The sequence below is a fragment of the Anoplophora glabripennis genome, unplaced genomic scaffold (assembly GCF_000390285.2).
Source record: "Anoplophora glabripennis isolate ALB-LARVAE unplaced genomic scaffold, Agla_2.0 scaffold301, whole genome shotgun sequence".
In the NCBI taxonomy this organism is placed as follows: Eukaryota; Metazoa; Arthropoda; class Insecta; order Coleoptera; family Cerambycidae; genus Anoplophora; species Anoplophora glabripennis.
In genome coordinates this window covers 190,446-209,831 of record NW_019416435.1, presented here as the reverse complement: position 1 = coordinate 209,831, position 19,386 = coordinate 190,446, and the positions used below count along the sequence as shown (strand labels likewise).

At 30.0% G+C, this 19,386-nt stretch overlaps 1 protein-coding gene across 3 annotated transcripts in view; it reads left to right on the top strand.

Annotated features, from left to right (window-relative positions):
* LOC108909058 (E3 ubiquitin-protein ligase TRIP12) overlaps positions 1-19,386 on the top strand; it is an 88,787-nt gene that overhangs the window by 16,847 nt on the left and 52,554 nt on the right. For all 3 annotated transcript variants that reach the window (XM_018713285.1, XM_018713286.1, XM_018713284.2), the window contains exons 3-6: positions 1,050-1,673; positions 2,154-2,379; positions 13,420-13,608; positions 15,144-15,356. In XM_018713285.1, the coding sequence (XP_018568801.1) occupies positions 1,050-1,673; positions 2,154-2,379; positions 13,420-13,608; positions 15,144-15,356 (1,252 nt within the window). The remainder of the gene's footprint in view (positions 1-1,049; positions 1,674-2,153; positions 2,380-13,419; positions 13,609-15,143; positions 15,357-19,386) is intronic.

Here is a 19,386-nt window from a genome sequence, read left to right as displayed (position 1 = left end):
TTTGAAAATTTGCAAATTTTTTTTCAAAATCTGGATTGCAAAATTATTATGCAAAATCTATCGAACCGATTTTGATGAAATTTGGTGTGATGATTCTACATAACATGAAGTTTTCTTGAGCCAAGTATAAAGGTCCTACACCCAATTTAAATACACCAAAAAAATTCCCTAAAAAGTATTGTTTTTTAACCCCATTTTTGTGATTTTTTCGATTTTTACCATAATAATCATGATTCATTCGATTTGTAACCAGTCATGTATTGTAAAAAATTTAATTACAAACATTTTTTTCCTCTTCCATTTTCGCCTAAAATCAACTCTTAAAAAGATACATAATTAAATAGGAAGAAAAATATTACATTTTTCCAATTTTTTAAACATATTGTGCCGCCAAAAGTTAAGCCCACGTTTTTTTTTATGCGCATAGAAAAATTTTCGTTTCTAGTGATATTTGAAAGCCAAAAAGCCAAAAATCTCAGTGGATATACGATTCACCCTAATATGGCTTTTTGAAACAGATACCGTCTGGACTATACATACCAGTACTATACACAAAAATACTGCTTCAAATATAAAAAATTGTATTATTGATTGCCTGCACAATATTTAGTTGAAGTTTGTTTATAAATAATAATTAATAAGTCAGAAATTTGTTAAACAATTTTCTAAAGTAAAAAGGGTTTTACAATTAATAATTGCTAACTCAATAAATTGTTCAAGAAACTATCTGAATTCGCTATATAATAAAAAACTGGCACTATGATCCTTAGCTGCTTATTTGAATGGTATAAATATGTGTGTATAAAGGATGGTGGTAAAGAAAAGGGTGAAATTGTATAATTCAGTGTTATTCTTGAATAATTTTAAATAATTATGCTGATACTGTAAATTTTTGACAAGAAAAAATTAATTTAATATAGATATATATGTTGGTCATCAAAATTACCTTTATTATTTATTATTTATTACCTCTGCAGTATCATGTTTTTAAAAAGTTTAATAACGTTAATGGTTATTACCTTAATTATTGTATTAAACTTTTTTTTTAGACTAAAGGTGGAAAATCTGGGCAATCAAATAGTAAAAAATCAGAACAGTCTGAACTTACGAACTTGAAGTCACGCTCGCAAGGTGAACTTCCCTCAACATCTACTAGCAAAGACAAGAAGAAGATCGAAATTCCTATACCTCCTTTTAAATCCAGAAGGCCATCAATTAGATACCAAAAAACCGATTCAGAGCAACCAGTTAGCTTAGAACTTGAACAGAGAACCAAAAGAAACGCAAAACATAGTATAGACCTTAACCATAAGCAGAATAACATAGATATTAGTTTTAAAAATAATAACACTGAACCTTCTAGTTCGTTAAGTAAAATTTCATCAGAAATTGGAAAGAAACATAAACTTAAGAAACACAGGAAAAGCTCAAGTTCGCCCAGCAGCTCCAGGGTTAAACTTGAAGAAAAAACGGAGGAAGATAAATTACATAAATCTGAGAAATACAATCTAAGCTCTGAAAAAATAGGTGGTAATTTGAAAGAGAAAACTAAAAAACTTGAAAAACATAAACACAAAGGAAACTCAAGCTTTAACCTAAAAGTGAATCATTCTATTTCTGGGGACGACAACTCGGAAGCTAGTACTTCCAGTGCTAATCATACATACCCACAGGTAATTATTAAATTTTAATTACTATCATTTCTTTTATTAACAATATAATACAAATTAATGGCATATTCTCGAGGTCAAAGCAAAGTGATATAAAACTTTGTATATAAAATCAAGAAAATATTAATATTCAAAAATTTGTGAACAAGCAGGAAATTTTATAACGAATGATGAATAAGTTATGCCTATTTCGGACACAAGTGTGGAGCACATTTCATATAAAATAAATATCAAAACAACTTTTTGTTCTAATGAATACCACAATTTTTGTAACTCAGTTTCTCTAGAACAGTTATTAAAAAATCCCATCCATCACTGTATTGGAAAAGGTATTCATATTACATACACTTACTTTGCAGTCTCCAATAGATAAATTGCTCTTTATTAAGTATAAATATAAATATTTTGAAATTGTTTTATTGTTTACCAAGCCATTGTTTACACTATTATTTATTAATGACAATACATTCACATGCATTGCAGATCCACAACCACAAATATCCATTAAGAAGTCAGAGTAAACCTTCAGTGAGCAACAGTTCCCATAACAATAATATACAAACGAGAAAATCATTGCCTGAGCGTGGAAAACGAGAATTTGTAGCACTGGGGGCGAGCAGTAGCCAGCCGACGACAAGGGACACTTCAGAGCCCGCCCGCCTCACACGCAGTGGAGCAGTGCTGAGGCGCAGCACCCGCAACAGCAAAGGTAAGTGTCTTCTGATTGCATCATTTGAAAATTTTATAATATACTTTGTTCACCGTCTGACCTTTTGGGGTGTATTCATGGTGAGTAACTTCTTGGTCGAAACAAACAGTTGAAATTGTCTTTCCAACATTGGTGTGCTTTCTTGATTTGTGACTCTTCAAGCGTCTTCTACTACAAAGATTAGACTTTTAGCTCAGGATCATAACTATAGATCCATTATTGTATTCCAGTATTGACCTTTTTGAACAAGAGTGTCGACGTTTGCTCAACACCATACCCTTGTGGACTAAAGAATCGCCGGACTGTGTCATCTTGTAAAAACATTCATTAAAATCCCCCTTACATAGGTTTTGATAACCCCCTCCCTCCCTCCAGGTACAAATCTCGTATCATAACTGCATTTCTCCTACGTTTAAATGAATGCAGTCTGAGTTTCTGTATAGCTTATAAGGCATTGCATTCCTATGTTCCATAAAAAAGGGACCATATAGAGCAGCGGTTGGCAACTGGCGGACTGTGGTCCAGGTCCTGACCGCAGAAGGTAAAATACTGGACCGCCAAAAATTTTTTGAAAGTATAAATTACTCAAATAAATTATTTAAAAAATATTTTTTTTTACGTTTGAGTGCCACCCTTATCATTTTTTCTAGTATTTTACAATTGTGTGACTGATTTGAGTTCTTCATACAGATTAAATTTGAGTGCAAATTAAAATAAAAAAATTACTAAGAAATATAAATTTTTTTCTGGACCTCGTTAAAAATTTCAAAAGTATCCGGACCCCACCTAAAATTACTTACCGACCCCTGATATAGAGCCAAATGCCAAATGAAAGAATCAAAGATATGTGTACTGATATAACAGACTTAATATTTAAGAAATGTTGACAATTTTTAAATAAAAAAAGAATGAAGAGTTCAAGTAATTTAGATTTCATTTCACAACCATTTCAATTTCATTACAAAAATAATGACATAAAAAACCAACACTCACTAGATAAATTATAAAGGGAGGGTGAAATGTATGTAGTATTTAAATACTGACTGTAATAGAAGATAAAAAAAAAATCGGACCGAGATCTAGGTCAACCACGATCCTTTTTTATGGACCGTGTAGGTCAATGACCCACTTTTTAATTTGCACATGTACAAATAGTCCAGGAGCCAGATAGAGTGCCGTGGCAAACAGAGTCACACGGCTGCAAACAATGTAATGAATACGGATGATTGTTTTCCTATGTACGGTTATTACAATTTATCATTTTTAATATTATTAACGTTTTCACGTTTTATAATTTATTATGTTAAATAATACACAGTTTTAGTATTTCAATTTATTATTCAATATGCAGTTGCGTATAAATGTAAACTTTAGTGTAAATCTAAACTTTGGTGTAACCTAGGTCGGCACTTATTGTTGCCATAAAATGCCAGCACAAATAAAACAGCATTCATCCGTCCAGAGCACTTTGTTAATAAAGTTCTGCTGTACTTAGGAACCGATTGCAAAATTCAAGACGATTGAGGAAATCAGCTGCTTCTAAAGCTTGAACTTTTTGAAAATGTGTTATGTTAACTCCTTTGCGGGAAAAATGCGGGAGATATGGAGGGTGGTAGATTTGAATAAACGCTTTAAATTGTTAATGGTTTTGTAACCGTGTGTAGTGTATTTTGTATATTTGGGTATTTAATAGTGTGCCTACTTTTTTATTTGATAAAATACAGTGTGCCTACAAACAGGCAACTACTTCTGCTTTATGTATGTTCTTTTAACGAAAGTTTACTTCGAGAAGTCAGGCTCGTTAAAACATTCTACACTAAGTTAATATAATTGTTAAAACTATTTATAATAAAATGCAGCAAGCTCCTTTATTTACTTGAATACGTTTAACAGTAAATGTGAACCACACATTATGATGTGAACTTGGCAACGCTGTTCCTTTAGCTGACAACTGTTTGTGACATTACGTTACAAAATTTTCCGAGTTTCCGGGCATCGGCCAGGGCCGCCCTCGTAGCGGGAGTTATGGGTTGATTTCCTTAATTTTTAAAAGTCGAGTAAAAATTTTTTTTTCCGATTTTCTGTCTTTATTAAGCCTTCCGAAAACGTAGTTAAAATTAATGACATTATGACTGAATCACCCTGTATAAGATATAATATATCTTTAACCATTTCAAATTTCAGAGAAGATTTTGACCTGTAAGGTTTTATATCTTGCTTTGTACACAATGTGCCATGAAAATTTTTTTATGTCAGTTTTCAGAGTGGAAACGCTTAAACAGCCGCAGTACAGTGCTCTTAGGATATTTTGGAAACTATGTCCATATAAATGTTTTTATTTTTATAAAAGGAATTTCACCTACAAATATAAAAACAGAACACCTAGGACAAAATTTCAACAGACAAACATATTTCTGGAAATAATTTTGTAACTTGATATTGTATGAAAAAACTACTCCACTGGCTGTATGCCCTGGATCATTCATCAGCAGTCATCAAACAGACGAATTTCGAACTTATTATTATTATTATTGTTATTATTATTATTATTATTATTATTATTATTATTATTATTATTATTTCTCGCCAGTATGCTATAGGTGATTCAATGTTTCAGTTATTTGGATGTCTATCTACAGACATGTTTTGAGTAGTGGTGAGATATAACCTACAAAGCATATGTGATATCTCTTAGTTTCTTCCGCTTAGTTTAGTACTGATCATGTGTTCAAAGCATGGACAGACGTGTGCCAGTAGACATGAAATAGCAATTACATTTAGACTAATTGAAAGTAGAGTGCCTATGGTGGAGCCTAAAGCATTACTTCAGATGGTCTTCAATGACACCAATCCCCGATGTAGACTAAACTGTTACTCAGGTCGTCGACGTTGATGCCTTCTAGATCTGGATGACCTGTACTGTAGGCAAAAACTTACTACTTGATTTCTCTTGTTTCTAATAGTATTTTGCAAGGGTATAGTACTCATAAATAAATCCATGTATTAACATTTTTAAGGTTCGGTACTTTGAACTTTAAAATTTAAGGACTGTATCTCTAAAACGAAGCATATTTCGACCTACGTTTATAACTTTTTTTCACAAAATAACTTCGACAACCACCCCTTAAAATATTTCGCACTTATTTATAAACACCTTGCATAATGTAGAGATTAAAAAACGAAGAAACTAATGCAAGCAAGCAAAAGAATGTTGCGTGTCACACTACGATTTCAACAATTTGGAAGGATAGAAAATAAGTCTATTCGTAAACAATTCATTGAAAATGAAGCGTTGTGAGATCTTTTGAACAAAAAGCAATACATGTACAGGGTGATTCACTATATTTTGACCCCCCCTTTAACTTTTTTGTTTTAAGAGATAAAAAAATGTGAAATACAAGTTTTCGAAAATGATAGTAGAAAACAAATGAAGTTCAAACAAAATGGCCGCGTCTGTTAACTTTGTTATTTTAAATGGAACACCCTGTATATTTTTACATATTTGGATAGAACGTTTCCTGCCGAGCACAGTCATATATGATTTGTTCGGTCCATCTTGAACAATAAGCAAGATAATATTAAAAAACGAAAGTTATATAAAATACTAATTTTTATTTAATATTATCTCGCTTATTGTTCAAGGTGGACCCAACAACCCATATATGACTGTGCTCGGCAGGGAACATTCTATCCAAATATGTAAAAATATACTTCATTTGTTTTTCTACTATCACTTTCGAAAACTTCATAAAAAATCGTGCAACTTTTGTATTTCACATTTTTCTTTAACTCTTAAAACAAAAAAGTTAAAGGGGGTTCAAAATATAGTGAATCACCCTGTACATACTTAAAATAAAATACATGTAATTGCTTATTACGTCTATCGATTATAACAACCGTAAACAAACAGTCCCTTGAAGATCGTTATAACCGATTTTCACTATATTTCAAAGATCGTGGACTTTTAATATATGACTTGTTATATAAAAAATGCTTGGAATTAAACGAAGAATCAATAAATCAATTCAGATAGAGAGTGTTCCATTTAAAAAAGCATACTTTTTTATCTACCCTGTATACTAATACGTTTGATCAATTTTCAAATACCTGTGCAAAAAGTACAGAAAAAATCCTACATGCGCACATTTTTTACAAAATTTTGCTGCCCCAAATAAATAAGTTAAGGTGGGTGGACATTATAGAAAATCACCCGTACATAAAATGTTCACTATCACAAATACACTACAATCTGAAAAATAAATCCCCATATTTGTAACAAGGTTTCTTTAAAAAATTATTTAAAACGTCAATTCTAACACTCATCGTTAAATATCATAATATCAAAATACTGCATTGCCCGTTTTAAAGGCACTGTTATATCATAATTCACTCTGGATTAAAAAAAAACTAAATACCTCTATACTGTTTACTTATTACTAGAATGTATTGCCTATAACTGGAAAACCAGATTATTAGTATTTATGTTTTAAACAAAGAAAGATTGTTCTTGTGATTGTTAAATTATCCAGGGCAGTGTTTGCTTTATTTTGATAAAATATTTTCTAACTATTAATAAACTAAATTTAAATATTTGGGTTTTTGCCTATTATTGTTTTACAAAATTAAGAATAATAAAAATGCACTTTAATAGTTTTGTAATCATTTACAGGGAAAATAACAAACATATCTACTCATCCATTTGAAATGTTACATCTAAATTATTTTAATTACTTATTTAATAATTATACTGCATTACTCAATAAACAAGTAATTACAGGGTAAATATTTGAATACAATTGAGTACAAATAGTATCAAAAATAAATTAAGGAAATATTAATAGTGGTATAGTGAACATATAATAGCTAAATTTATCGAATTCTGTAAAAAACACAATTCACAACAAATTAGAACAAGTCTTATGGATGGAAATAATTAAAATGCAATCGGTATAAAAGCAGCTAAAAAGTCAAAATTGATACAGTTTTTGATTGACTGCTCTGGAGTGCTTTAGAGTGGTCCTAGATAACTATTACCAAAAAATTTGATAAAGAGAATTGCTCTGGTATAATCTTATATTGCTGTTTTGTGCTCTTATTAGTAGTGCTGGCAAAAACCGGAAAAAAGTGAAACCGGTTAACCAGGTTCCGTAAAAACCGATTTCAGATAAAACCGGTTAGTCGAATAGTTGCTAAAACCGGTTGCTTTACAAAGACAGACCCGGAGAAATTGATGTCTAAAAAAAAAGAAAAAAGGTTTTTACAAGAATGTGGAAGTCAAATTAGTTTACGAAGAAATCGATCTTCAAAAAAAAAGGTCAATTGCAATCGGACAAATCGATGTGTAAAAAAAGGAAGTAGATTATCGAATAATCGGTTATTTAAAAATAATTGGTTATTTGAAAAATCGAATAACCGGTTCTCGGATTTCGTAAAAATCCGAATTATTCGAAACCGGTTAACCGACTATCCAAAAAACCGATTTCAGTTGCCAGCACTACTTATTAGTCAAGGAGCAGTAAAGATGAAAAAAAGTCTTACACATATTACTGTGATAATTTTGACATTTTGAGAAATTAAAAAACAATACATAGTACTTAGAAAGTATTGTAGCTTTTGCTCTCAAGCTCAAGCGATAGCGGTGATGATGTAATTGAGGAATGTCTTCAACATTATTGGCATCAGATAATAAACTTTGTGGAAGACATTCTTGAACAATAAATGTTAGTTGATAATTGTATGTTGATTTTTCCTATGATGTATTTTAAACGTATTAGGTCAAGAAATGTTATAGTTCTTCTTATTCTTCTAGTAGTCAGTTTTAATTAAGTCCTATAGCACCTATCAGGTCTATTGTGCATCCCACTACTCCTATTCAAGTAGTTTTGTCTTTTTCTTTTTAGTCCAAAAGCTTCCTTGCCGACATCTTAGAGTTAGTAAGAATATCTTTAACCTTCTAGTATCCACTATTTCAAATATTTGAAAAGTAAAAGTTGTATTTGGATGAGGTTATGTTCACGTTAGACGCACATTAGATTATACAAATTATGTTTGACTGATATGAGCTGTCTGCCTACAATTGTGACTGACTGAAAGTAAGGTGCCTCTGGTGGAGCCTAAAACATTACTTCAAATGGTCTTCAGTGATACCGATCTCCGATGTAGACTAAACTGTTACTCGGGTCTTGGTCGGTGATACTATCTAGATCTGGATGACATTTACCGTAGGCAAAAATTAACTCATAAAAAAATCCATATATTAATATTTTTAAATGCATTTGAATAGAGACATCTGATGTTAATCACAAAAAATTGACTTGTCATTCAAATTATACCATTCTGTAGGTAATAAAAAATGTTCTTTTGATATTATTGACGTGTACCCACATTATTTTTATCTATTTTTCATTTATTTTTGCAAAAAATGCTTTCCAAATATATACTGTTCCAAAACTAGGACAGACTATACAGGGTGTCCCGAAATTCATGCAACAAAATTTCACATCATAGATTCTTAAGACAAATTTAGGGGACCTCTATTTTTTCTTTTTGTCAAGTGGTCCTCTTTTTCGGAGTTATAACCACCTGAAATCTACCCCCTAAGAATAGTCTTTTTTATATCTCAGAACCCTGTTGTACGAGAATCAGTAAATTTGGTAAACAGGTGTTTTATGACATGTTGAACCTGATAGTGTTAAACTTTTTGACGGGGAACCTCCTTAAGATACTTTTTCATGGGCCTCCTTGTCTTTGGAACAAAAAAAAATTAGTCGCAAATTTGAATTTCTAAAAAATTATTAGTTAGCTAGAAAGCTATTGAATTTAGAAACTTTTTTGTCTCTGATATTTTTTTGTAAAATGCAATGTTTTTAAGGAAAATAGCGAATCACGATATGCATTCAATCACATTACGACATTTTTCTCGAAAACATTGCATTTTACGAAGAAAATATCATGAGACAAAAAAGTTTCTAAATTTTCTTTCTAGCGGATTAATAATTTTTAGCAAATTTAAATATGCCACCAAATGTTTTTGGCTCCAAAGACAAAGGGGCCCAAGAAAAACTGTCTTAAGGGGGTTCCCTGCCAAAAAGCACACACTATCAGATTCCACATGTCATAAAACCCATGTGTACAAAATTTAGTGATTCTCGTACAGCAGGGTTCTGAGATATAAAAAAAAGATTATTCTTAGGGGCAAATTTCAGGGGGCTGTAACTCCGAAAGAGGGGGCCACTTGTCAAAAATAAAAAATACGGGTCTCCTAAATTTCTCGTAAGAATCTGTGACCTAATTTTGTTACATTAATTTCGGGACACCCTGTACAAATGTTTTTGTTTTTACCATTGTATTAATCACAAAAATTTTGTTTTTTCACCTAACAATTTTTAATATCTGAAAAAAAAACGTGCCATATAAAATAATATTTCATACATTAAGTTAATTTTTAGTTACAAAATTTATTGGTAGCCCTTTGATTTTTTATTTTAATAGTATTTTTTGTATTATTTGTAATCAGTCAACTTCTCTATACAATCATATCTACAATGTAACTTGTTGATTATTAAAAATTAATACGTTTATGATAACACACTCGTCCAATAAACTTTAAAAAACTAGAAAATGCTTTCCCAAATACTGATTACAGTGAGTTTTGTAACATATGTATGTATGCATGCCAAGGATTGTTCAGTGACCCTTCTGTAATGATCGATATTTATCACATTTATTTAATTTACATTATCAGAGATTTAATTAATTTGAAATGACTGTTGTGAAAACTTGCAGATAAAGTTAATGTTCTGATAAAGTGATGAGCCATTCTATTAGTCAGGCCAGGTATTTGTGTTCATAATATCTTTTCCTAAACATACTAAATTTAAATGAGAATAAGTTTGGTTTGTTGTATTTTAATGGAGCCCAAGTCTGTTGTGACTGGTAACAACAATTTATATTTTCAACATATTAGGTAATTAAATATTTGTAACATTCGAAAAGTTTATTTATTACGAAGATTAGTATTATTATCAGTAATATTTTAAGAATTACTACTAAGTATGTATATATTTCTAACTTCTACATTAAGAGATATTTTCAATAAATAAACTAAATTAAATGATAATAATACACAAGTTATTTAGAAACTTTTTCATTGATTTATATTGACTTAAATTTATGGAAATATTATTAATTAATTAAATTGTAATAATTTTCTCTATACAAATATGTTTGACACAAGATCTACAATATGGTTAACTTGTAGAATTTCATAACCTTTTGCCAAATAAAAGTTCTTAAATAATTGTAGTGAAAAACAGTATGTTAAGAGATTTATTAAATTAGGTAAGCTTTTCGATTTAATTATGGTCTAGCTCTCAATGTGAAAATCTGGATTTTCGAATACATGTAAGTATGCGCCATAAAAGAATAAATCATTTTTCTGCTTCTGTATTAGACAAATATTCTTAAAACCCCAATATTTCCAGGAAATGAAATTAACATAACCACAATTTTTTAATATTTATATAAGGTGTGTTTTGGTTCCGACTGAGAAGGGTTCTAGGCAGTGCTGCAAGGTCCTAGAGGTATTCAAGTGACATTTCTCACAAACGAATGTTCCAAGTACCAGATTTTAACTAAAGTTTTTTAACATCTAAATAAATGTATTTCATTCTAAGTTATACATTTACATTGCGATGTAATTGTACTATTCCAAATAAATTAATATTCTAATATGTGAATTGAAACATCAATCAGCTTCGGTTTCAATTCATAATATACCAACCAAATTTGAAGTTGTACTGAATGGAACTGGTAGAGTAACAATCTGAGTTTTGCGCCGGAACATCAAAGTTAGGATAACCCATGAATGAATTCATTAATTCATTTTGGAATATGTAAAAATAAAAAGGAAAAGAAACCAAAAATACAGGCTGTTACAAATTCGCTTCTCACTATAGGGATCTCGGAAACGGTAAGAGGTATGAAGTAGCTTAAATGGGGGCAAAGTTGCGTAATCAGGGGACCAACATTATGCCTCTAAAAAATAAAGGCTAACATGATCAGATTTCGAAATATTTGAGAAAAAACGAAATTTTGGAAATCGTTTTTGTTTCATTTCCGCCTTATTCAAGGTGATATTGAAAAAAGAAGAACACTTTCTCATGGCCAGTTTTTGCCCTCTATCGAATGGCATAATCAATTTTTGTGTATGTAACGTGTCATACGACCCTAGAAATTTGATTACATTATTTGCAAGCCTTCATGACCCCTAATACTATACTGCCTCAGCCCGAACCAGATTCAGTGTATTCGTTCCAAATTTATCTAAATTTTATATTTAGATTTCTTTGTTTATTGAATTATCGTACACTGTAAGTGTCGTTAGACCCTGTGAAATCCATCTAGTTATGTAAACTATTACCACAAACATTTATTATAACTATTCTCTCTCATTTCTGTGGTGTGTTTTATTACCATCATTTGGTCATACATAACTCAATAAGTTGTTGGGTCAAAATTAAAACACTATTACAATTTTAATTTTATTATAACAAATTAATTCTTAAAAACGCATATGAACAACCAAAATGCCAACTGAATATTATTCTTTAAAAAATTTCAGTAAATGTTCAAAAACATTTTCATTTTGTCACAAGTTGAAGATGTAGATCAGCGTAATATTCTCGGAATTTATTATATCTGTAACCGCAACTGTGAAAGAGCATGTCGGATGTATTTATATAAATATCCTGGAAAAAATAGATCTGAATTTGTTTGAATTTTGAGCACTCGAGAAGCCTAGAAATAACTATGGACATGGGAATAAAACTCTAATAATGTTTTATTTTAATGCGTGGTGGTAATAGTTTAAATAACTAGATGGATTTCACAAGGTCTAACAACACTTACAGTGTACGATAATTCAATAAACTGAACTGAACTGAACTGAAGATGAATTTTTCGAGACAAAACGTCTGAATCTGGTTCGGGCTGAGGCAGTACAGTATTGGGGGTCATTATTTCAAAACTTATTTCCCCAAACCCAATCCCAATTTACCGACAAAACAATATTGTTTCTGCTTGATGGGGTTTCTCCACATTTTGGACATGTTGGGTAAAAGTTTTCCTGATAAATGGATTGAACGCAGGGGGATAATTGGATGGCCAACTAGGTCTCCCGGTATGACCCCGCTTGACTTTCTTCTGTGGGTCACAAAAAATGTAGTCCACAAAAATAGGCCACAAAATATCGAAAAGTTGCAGGAAAGATAAGGCGTGAAATTTCCACTATTCCTCCCAACACCCTTTTCAATTCACTACAAAATTTTGTTCAGTGAATTAAATTACTGTCAGGAGATAAATGGTGAACACTGAGCACCTTATAAAATGAATTCCAAAGAAAACATTTGTTGTTTATTAATACTTGTTTTCTCTCTTTTTCTGTTCTGGCACAACTATTGTTTTCATAAAATTTAAAATATCCAGAACATTCATTAAAAAATACATTTTTTCGTTTCATGCATTTTAATCAGCCCTGAACTAATATGCTTTTTTATTTTCTGTAAAAAAACTAATAATAAAATTAAAGCATATCCTCCACCTTGTGTTATTTTCAAAATAAATATCCCTAATTTGGGTCCCTTTTTCTTTTATAAATTTGAGAGTAGTAAAAAGTTACTTTCAAAATTGAATATCTTGAAAACGGTTAAGTTTAGATAGATGATGGTGCTATATGAATTTTGTTTAGAATTTCAAGAAGAATTTAAATATGGAATAATATACAGGATGTTCCATAAAAGAAAAAGCGACTTTGTTTTGTCATGACTTTTTGACTGATTCTGTATAAGTATACAAGAATTTTTCTTTATTGTAAAGGATTTTAAAAAACCCTAAAATGATCATAATACTGAATAACATCCACTATTCTACTATTCACAAAATCAAAAAGATACTAAGAAAAATCCATACCCCATATACATAAATTTAAAGTGAAATTAATATGTTCACTGGTCATTCTTAACAATTATTTAAACATTGCAGGGCACAACACAACAACGGGTTCCTGTGCAAGCTCAAGTGGCGCAAGTGGCAGCGGCAGCAGCTCGAGAAGAGCAGCAAGGCAGCAAAAGGTTGGTTCAGCAGCACCAGCCCTCCTCTCGGCTCCTGCAACTCACGCTGCCGCAGCCATGGCCGCCGATCAACCCGAAATACCCAATAACGGGCTTTCTGGTACGTATTTTTAAAAACATATTTTTTTTTCAACTTTAAACTGCACTGCATCTGTACCCCTTTATTCTTGTTTTTACTTTTTAAGATGATTGTCTATATAATATATTACTGAAATCATTGATATTTCTTCACTTAAAGTTATTAGTGGATTCTGTGCTTTTTTCACAACCAACATAAATAATAAAAAGTTACAAATATATTCTGGTTCTTTGTAGGCCATAATATTAGTAATTAATGGGTCAACAAATATGGTTCATTTTGAAATTTTTTCAGTGCGACAAATATTAAACAGGGTGTTCGGAAACGAATGAACCATATTTTAAAGGCAGTTTCCTTGGAACACTGATTTAGATAAGATTACCTTAGTAGAATGTTGGTTCCTTATAAAGTTATAGGCCCTCATTTTTTAAAGATAAAAAGTGCATTGTTTCAATTTTTTGCAAATTTTTTTTTGCAATTTACCTCTATTCAAATGATGATGTCTAATCATATAAATTTTTTGAGCTTAATTCCACAAAACAGTATTAGATGTTGACCTTAAAAAGCTACTTGTTTATATTCAATCTCAATTAATTATTATTTCATATGATAATTATAATTTAATAAAAATAATTATGGTCATAATAATTTTCATCAAAATTTCTACGCTCCTTTTATTTGCAAAAAGTTCACCTCTTTAGTTTAAAATTACTCGCAAATAATAGCATTATTATCTACATAATTTACTGTGATCACTGTTCAGTATCACTCTTTAAATCTACCACTATCACATATTCGAAATAATAAAAGTATATGTATGTTTATATGGAAATTAAATCAAAATCCACAATATTTTATTTATTTTATCAGAAGTTGTATTGAAATTACATATATTTTATTTTTAAGAAACCTTTTCTGTTAGATAGTTCCAAAATGTAATTGTTTATTTATTTTACCCACTCTGTACAATGGCGAATCATAAATACTGCATTTTAATTATGATTGTTAGATGTTAAAGAAATACTCCCTAATTCATTTTCTGTCTTTATTTTACAAATACAGATATGTAACTACTTAAATAAATTTACTAATGGATTATTTTTCCTAATTATCTTGCCCTATTGCTTTACAAATACAAAGAATAGTATTAAAGGATTACAACTCATACTTAATCATAACATCCAAAGTGAAGCAGGTAAACTCAGGTAAATTCAGTCTGGATTTGCAGTAATAATCCCATCTGAGGTCATTAAAATATATTTTGAATTTGCATATAAAATGAGCATTTCAATTTATAAAACATTTGTTGGTAGTCTGTGATAGTGTTGTGACATTTATCTTTGAAGAGGTTCAATTTTTTTTGTTTTGTGAAAGTTAACATATATCGACTGTCCAAGTTGCCTCTGGGCAACAAAAATTAATTCGGTTACTGTCATTTATTTTCCAAATTGACAAATGTTAATGTCAAAGGCCTGTAGAAATGGATGCTCTAAACTTTTTTAATCTGCTCTCATCTATAGATGAATTATACTATGAGCTTGAAACAATACTTTCAGCATCCGAAGAACCGCCTTCACCTCAAGAAGCTACACAAGCTTTACCAGCTAGTGGAGGCCCTTCTGGGCCTGGTGCAGATTCAGAGAGTGATGATAGTGAAGTAGGACGATTGCAAGCTCTGTTAGAAGCTAGAGGGCTACCACCACATCTTTTTGGGGCTCTAGGACCAAGAATGCAGCATTTGCTGCATAGAAGTATGGGAACAAATAATTGTAAGTAAACAATATTACATTTTACAATTTTTATAAAATATAACTCGAACTTTCATACATTAGTCACACATTTACATTTGTTTGACATTTCAATGTTTATCTTTATATAAAAATGATACATGCAAAATGACCTTAAAAAATAATTACTTACTTACAAATTAAGAGGATAGTGCTATAATTATTTTGTTACTATTGACTAGAGTCTAATTTTACTACCAACAGAAACTAATTATTATCATATATATGGGGCGTTCCACGCCAAATCAGACGGTTCGAAAAATTTAAATTTTCGATTTCCTTAATTTTTTTATATTTTTTAGTACCCCTCAAAAAAGTCTTTCTGGTAAATTTTCAGATTTTTTTGATTACTTGTTCAAAAGATATAAAATTTTCAAAAAAACTCTTTTTTTGGTTTTTTGATCATAACTTTCTTTTTATAAATATCTTTATTTTTAGATGGCCTTTACAGATAAAAATCCAAAAGAAATATTCAGTGTTTTTTATTAAGATTTTTAAGTTTGAAATTATAAATCGTGTTTTTGAAAGTGAGTGTATCTTTCGATTTTTTTGAAAATTTTTTATTTCAAACTACTATTCTTTTAACAACTTTTAGGACCGGTCCGGTCGTGGGCCCTCCATAATTACAATTTTTTTATTTTTAAAATTAAAAAAAAATTTTTTTCTCTATAAATCATAAGTATCGATTTTTGTATACCCTTTTTTACTTATTTTAAATTAATATTAATACTTTTTAATTATTAATAGGTGTTTAAAATCAATAAGTAAACGTTGTCTATTTATAAACAATGATAACAAACGTTTTTATTTATTTTCGTGTTCTTTTAAAAATTGTTTAAAAATTATTTTAGCAATGCTATTTTTTGTTGCAAAGTATTTTTTTTTATTTAAATTATAGTATCTTTATGAATTTCTATTCAATTTCAAAAGAGTCGCACATCTTATGATTATTATTGATGTCAAATTTTCACCTGAGAAACACTATTTAGATGCAAAAGAAAAATTAAATTTGCGATACAATATAGCTGTCAATCATTGGGACCCAAAAATTTCATTCAATCATTCCAAGGAGCAATGGAAATATATTAGCTAAGGAGTATTCTAGTTTACAAAATAATATTTTGTTCCTTGGAATGATTGAATGAAATTTGGGTTTGTTTGGGTTTGGCTGTATTGTAATGCAAATCTAATATTTTTTGCATCTAAATAGTGTTTCTCAGCTGAAAATTTGACAGCAATATTCATAAGATGTGCGACTCTTTTTAAATTGGATAGAAATTCATAAAGATACTATTATTTAAATTAAAAAAATACTTTGCAACAAAAAATAGCATTGATAAAATAATTTTTAAAGGAACACGAAAATAAATAAAAACGTTTGTTATAATTGTTTATAAATAGACAACGTTTAATTATTGATTTTAAACACCTATTAATAATTAAAAAGTATTCAATTTAATTTAAAATAAGTAAAAAGAGAGTAGACAGTAACAAAAATGAGTACTTATAATGATTTATAGATAAAATTTTTTGTTTAATTTTCAAAAATCAAAAAAAAATAGTAATTATGGAGGGCCCACGACCGGACCGGTCCCAAAAGTTGTTAAAAGAATAGTAGTTTGAAATAAAATATTTGCACAAAAATCGAAAGATACACTCACTTTCAAAAATACGATTGAAAATTTCAAACTCAAAAATCTTAATCAAAAACACTTTGAATATTTTTTTGTATTTTTATCTGTAAAGGCCATCTAAAAACAAAGATTTTTATAAAAAAAAAAGCTTAATTTGGACCATTATTAAGAAAGTTATGATCAAAAAACCAAAAAAGAGCGTTTTTTAAAAATTTTATAACTTGAACAAGTGATCAAAAAAATCTCACAATCTACCGGAAAGGATTTTTTGAGGGGTACTAAAAAATATAAAAAATTAAGGAAATCGAAAATTTAAATTTTTCGAACCGTCCGATTTGGCGTGGAATGCCCCATATACTTTTGACTCTATAAATTAAAAAAACATTCACACATTTTTAAATTATGTATAATTCGGTGAATTCCATTGGATCGATTTTACAAAATGCACATTTCCATTCAGTTGCTTATTAAATCTATCAGAGATCAATGGAAGTGTTGAAAGGTAAATCAGTTGAGGTTATGATACAGTTGTTGCCAACCGCGCTCAGCTTGTTAAAAATAAAAAAAAAATTACAAAAGTTGCACTAAAATATTAACTTTGAATGATTATTTTTAATTAACTACTACTAAAAAGTATTTAGGTACAATGAAGGGCAACTTAAAGTCCCCACTAGTTGCGGAATTTTTTTAAAATAAAATGTTATAAACGTTTACTATTTTAACCATTGTTCACTACATCCACATACCTGCATATTTAGTGTTTTTCTGTATTAGAGATATTCATTTATAAATGTTGTCTTAAATCAATACATACAGAGTGGACTAATAGTGATTATATTACTCCTATGTCATATAGATAGAAAATACTTATTTTATTGGGGCATCGAGCGGTGCCTTAAGGAGGACATTTTAAAAATATTATGAAGTTATTTTGGAAGGCTGTATCAACCATGATTTATAAATGGGATGACCCGTTTTTTATATTTCATTTATATAAAATATTTCAGACAAAATAATAACTAATGTTTTCAAAAATGAATAAAATATATAATTTGCAAATAAAAATGTAAAATTAATAATTGTATATATTATTATAAACGTATAAGATAAAGATAATTTTCTTAATTTTTTCTTGTAATAATAATTAATTGTTGATTACTGTATGTAGACCAAATATCTCAACATCTTAATTCAATTATCATATATCTCTTTATCACATACTATACTAATCAATCAGTATGCAATCTTAAATGATTTATGAATGAATTACGTTGGCAATTTTTAAATACTTACCTCCACCCTAGGAAAAGTCGCTAAGAATATGGCAAATCCTTCGAGCAGATACTACTGAAGGCATGCCATTGCTAAAATTGTGGCTGAGTGTGCGAGAGAGACAAAGAGTACATCAGTACAAGTGGTCTCACTCTAACATGCCGCGATTGGTTGGAAATGAATGCTCCAACCAATCGCGGCGTGCTAGAGTGAGACAGCGCGTCTGAGATACTGTCTGTCTCTCAGCCACACTTTTCGCCATGGCATGCTACTTCCAGTAGTATAGTAACCTGTTCATTTTCATGATTTTAATTTAATACTTTTAATTATTATACATTAATATCTGATTCATTATTGTAATCTAAGGTAATAAAGAGATTGTTAACTATGTAGTAGTGTTACACGTAAATTGAGTTTTTTTATTAAGAGAAGTTACATTTTTTGGTTAAATACAGGTTTAGTTATTTGAATTCCAGTAAAAATAATTTAGATTAGATTATATCGGTCTGAATTTTATAAATTTTGTTCAAAAACTTATGAAAGCGTATTTCTTTTCTAATAGAATATTATTCAACGAGCGTATAATGATGGGTATTATTCACGAGGTGAAGTTTACGGCCACGAGCCGCAGGCGAGTGGCCTAAATCACCGAGTGAATAATACCCATTATACGGGAGTAGAATACTATACTTTATCCACGACTACTAAATATTTTTGTTGAAGTTTTTTTTGAAATGTTTCGAAAAACATGGTATGTTAAGAAACAGATATACGACTCGCACAAATGAAGTCGCTGATGGCTCAGTGTAGATGCTCTTTCCCTTCCAACCGCGGGTCCCGGGTTCGAATCCGGTCTAGGAAAATTCACTTTTTTAATTTTTTTTTTAAATGTACAGCACTGAATTGAAAATATTTAGTGGTTTACACGATAAAATTTTAAAAACGGATTGTTTGTAGCAGAACAATATAATATTATAGCTAAATTAAGGAAGCATCTGACAGTAGTGATTAATGACTCATTAATCACTGCCGTGATTAATGGGTATTATTAAGGTCGAGCAAACAGACGTATAATGGGTACATTATACAATAGTCGTGGATAAAAT